Source organism: Phocoena phocoena, chromosome 16 (genome assembly GCF_963924675.1).
Source record: "Phocoena phocoena chromosome 16, mPhoPho1.1, whole genome shotgun sequence".
In the NCBI taxonomy this organism is placed as follows: Eukaryota; Metazoa; Chordata; class Mammalia; order Artiodactyla; family Phocoenidae; genus Phocoena; species Phocoena phocoena.
In genome coordinates, this window is record NC_089234.1 from 82662112 (window position 1) to 82665556 (window position 3445).

The 3445-nt window shown below is 63.9% G+C and overlaps 1 protein-coding gene across 6 annotated transcripts; it reads left to right on the forward strand.

Annotated features, from left to right (window-relative positions):
* Window positions 1–656: 656 nt before the first annotated feature.
* ACTA1 (actin alpha 1, skeletal muscle) lies at window positions 657–2275 on the forward strand. Of its 6 annotated transcripts, none has more exons than XM_065893999.1 (7): window positions 657–785; window positions 891–1017; window positions 1129–1215; window positions 1299–1460; window positions 1570–1761; window positions 1848–2029; window positions 2132–2275. In XM_065893999.1, the coding sequence occupies exons 1-7, from the start codon at window positions 657–659 to the stop codon at window positions 2273–2275; spliced, it is 1023 nt and encodes a 340-aa protein (XP_065750071.1). The 6 variants fall into 6 exon arrangements, with proteins under 6 accessions (XP_065750071.1, XP_065750070.1, XP_065750068.1 ...); XM_065893998.1 differs by having other exon boundaries at window positions 891–996; window positions 1102–1215; XM_065894002.1 differs by having other exon boundaries at window positions 672–785; window positions 891–899; window positions 984–1215.
* Window positions 2276–3445: the final 1170 nt, after the last annotated feature.

Sequence of the window (3445 nt, forward strand, 5' to 3'; positions counted from 1 at the left end):
CGTGCGCTTTAAAGAAGAGACAGGAAATCTTCGTCCTTTGGAAACTTCTCCAAATTTATGCCCAGCCCCTTGGGGCTGCTCTCCCTGACACTTAGTTTGTGCCCAAGTAGATGAAAGGTTTTGCTCTAGTCGTCCTCAGGGCAGTTCCGTCCCAACCGAGCCAAAGGACAGCAAGTGCCACTACTCCCCGGGTTCGCCGTCAGGCCCAAGGGCGCCTCGGTTGTGAGTCTGGTGTGTCGTGGGGGTCCGGAATAGGCCATTCGTCCCCGGGTGGAGCGCCCAAGCCCTTCCCACGGCGTCTCCTTTCACCCTCACAGTCGCCCAGCGGGCAGGGTTCGCGGACCTTGACCCCCTAGGTGAGACCCCGGAGGTGTGGAGAGGGCGGCGCCTGCAATCAAGGAAGAGAACCCTCGGGGACAGTGTGCCCTGGGTTCCCGGATGGAGAAAAGCTCCGTGTGGTCTCCCCCCAACGCAGGGCCCGGCAGCGAAGCTCGGCCCGGGTGGCATTAATTGCTTCCCCTTCGGGACCGCGCCGGGCTGGGGGCTGAGGGTGTCCATAGGCCCCGGGGGAGGGAGGGCGCTCGGGATGGCGGGGCCTTCCGCCTGCCACGCCGAGCGTCTCCACGGCCTTCCCGACCTTGCAGAAACCAGACACCATGTGCGACGAAGACGAGACCACCGCCCTCGTGTGCGACAATGGCTCCGGCCTGGTGAAAGCCGGCTTCGCCGGCGACGACGCCCCTAGGGCCGTGTTCCCGTCCATCGTGGGCCGCCCTCGCCACCAGGTCAGGCTGCCAGTCCGCGGAGGGAGCCGGGCCGGGTACCCGCTCAGCCCAGCCCCGCGCCACCCGGAGCCGCGGTAACGAGCTCGTGGTGTCTCCGCTCCGCAGGGCGTCATGGTGGGCATGGGGCAGAAAGACTCCTACGTGGGCGACGAGGCGCAGAGCAAGAGGGGTATCCTGACCCTCAAGTACCCCATCGAGCACGGCATCATCACCAACTGGGACGATATGGAGAAGATCTGGCACCACACCTTCTACAATGAGCTCCGCGTGGCCCCCGAGGAGCACCCCACCCTGCTCACCGAGGCCCCCCTCAACCCCAAGGCCAACCGCGAGAAGATGACCCAGATCATGTTTGAGACCTTCAACGTGCCGGCCATGTACGTGGCCATCCAGGCCGTGTTGTCCCTCTATGCCTCCGGCCGTACCACCGGTGAGTGCCCGGGAGCCGCCCCACCCCCTTCCCGAGCGCCGGGCACTGAGCCGCCGCTCACCCCCCGCCCCACCCCCGCGCAGGCATCGTGCTGGACTCGGGCGACGGCGTCACCCACAACGTGCCCATCTATGAGGGCTACGCGCTGCCTCACGCCATCATGCGTCTGGACCTGGCCGGCCGCGACCTCACCGACTACCTGATGAAGATCCTCACCGAGCGCGGCTACTCTTTCGTGACCACAGGTGCGCTGCGCCCCGGGCTCCCCGGGCAGGCGGGCAGGCGGGCAGGCGGGCGGCCCGCGGGTCCCCGGGCCCCGCGCTGAGGGCTCCTCTCCCGCTCCGCCCCCCGCAGCCGAGCGCGAGATCGTGCGCGACATCAAGGAGAAGCTGTGCTACGTGGCCCTGGACTTCGAGAACGAGATGGCCACGGCCGCCTCCTCCTCCTCCCTGGAGAAGAGCTACGAGCTGCCCGACGGCCAGGTCATCACCATCGGCAACGAGCGTTTCCGCTGCCCGGAGACGCTCTTCCAGCCCTCGTTCATCGGTGAGCCCCGAGCGCCCGCCCCCCGGCCCGCGCCCGCCCCCGGGGCCCCTCGCCCGCCCGCTCACGCTCCTCCCCGTGGCCCCCAGGCATGGAGTCGGCGGGCATCCACGAGACCACCTACAACAGCATCATGAAGTGCGACATCGACATCAGGAAGGACCTGTACGCCAACAACGTCATGTCGGGCGGCACCACCATGTACCCGGGCATCGCCGACCGCATGCAGAAGGAGATCACCGCGCTGGCCCCCAGCACCATGAAGATCAAGGTGGGCGGCGCCCCCCCCCCCCCCGCCCCGCTTCCCCGGCCCGCGAGGGGCTCCGGGCCGCGGCCGCGTCCCTGACGGACTGTCACTGTCACTGTCTTGCAGATCATCGCCCCGCCCGAGCGCAAGTACTCCGTGTGGATCGGCGGCTCCATCCTGGCCTCGCTGTCCACCTTCCAGCAGATGTGGATCACCAAGCAGGAGTACGACGAGGCCGGCCCCTCCATCGTCCACCGCAAATGCTTCTAGACGCCTCTCCGACAGCCGCGACTTCTCCCCAGGACGACGAATCCGCTTGCGGCGCAGGCGGCTGACCTCGAGCCACCGCGCGGCAACTGCCCTCCAACCACCTGCGCTGCTGCCGCCGCAAACCGACACTGTTTATAACGTGTACATACATTAACTTATTTACCTCATTTTGTTATTTGTAAAACGAAGGCCTGTGGAAGGAAATGGAAAACTTGAAGCATTAAACTCAGCCGTTCTGTTATGCTGCGTAAAGTTGTCTGTTGTGTTTATTTGCGGGAGCGGGGAGCGGCCGGGGTCGGGGAGGAAGAGGGACCCCATCTTCCTCCATCACTTTGCACAATACTCCGAATGAGTGCACGCCTTTCAAGACCGTAAGTTAAGTCTTCCCCTGCTCACGGCTCTTCCCTCTGGCTCAGATCCATTCCCCAGACTGGCAGGCGCGCCGGGGCCCGACTTGACCTTCGGGCGTGTCCGGCTCTGCACTGCGCTCGGGTCGGCGGCGGCGCTGGGGCCGCGCGCGGGTGGCCAGGGGACGCCGCAGGCAGGGCGCTGACCGTGGTGCTGGGCCCAGGGGCCGCCTCGCAGCGCGCACTTACGCTCCGCCCGCGGCGGGCGTGGCCTTACAGAATCCGGGTTCCCTCCGGAATCTGCGATCTAACTGAAAGGGCTGTGTTCATTTGTAAGGGAAGATCCCCACTTCTCTTCCCGATTGGGAAGTCCTTTGCTTCGTACCAGGTGATGGTGGCATAAAGAAGCGCCCTTTCCAGGGTGGGGCGGGGGAGGAGCGGCGCTCAGAGGTCGGAGGAGGGCGAGGAAGGACCAAGTGGACTCTCCAAAAGAAGGACAGCGCATCCTAGGCGGGGAAGGGCACTGGCGGCCGGCCAACAAGGAAATGCCTGCAGGGAAGGGAGCCCAGATGGTGCTGAAGAAGAGGTCAGCAAGAGAGAAGAAGCAACCCCACTCCACTCCCGCAGTGTCTGAAAGGCACAAAACATAGTAACAGTTTGCATTTCTATGAGCGAACACTGCATCTACATATTTTAGACAGTGTTTCCCAGTCAAGACTTTCGGGAAAAGTGGTCCCTAAATGAAATAGATTCTGACTCAAAGAAGGTAATACACTCATTCAGAAATAAGTTTATAAGTAGAATTAACAGCATAGCTGTGTTA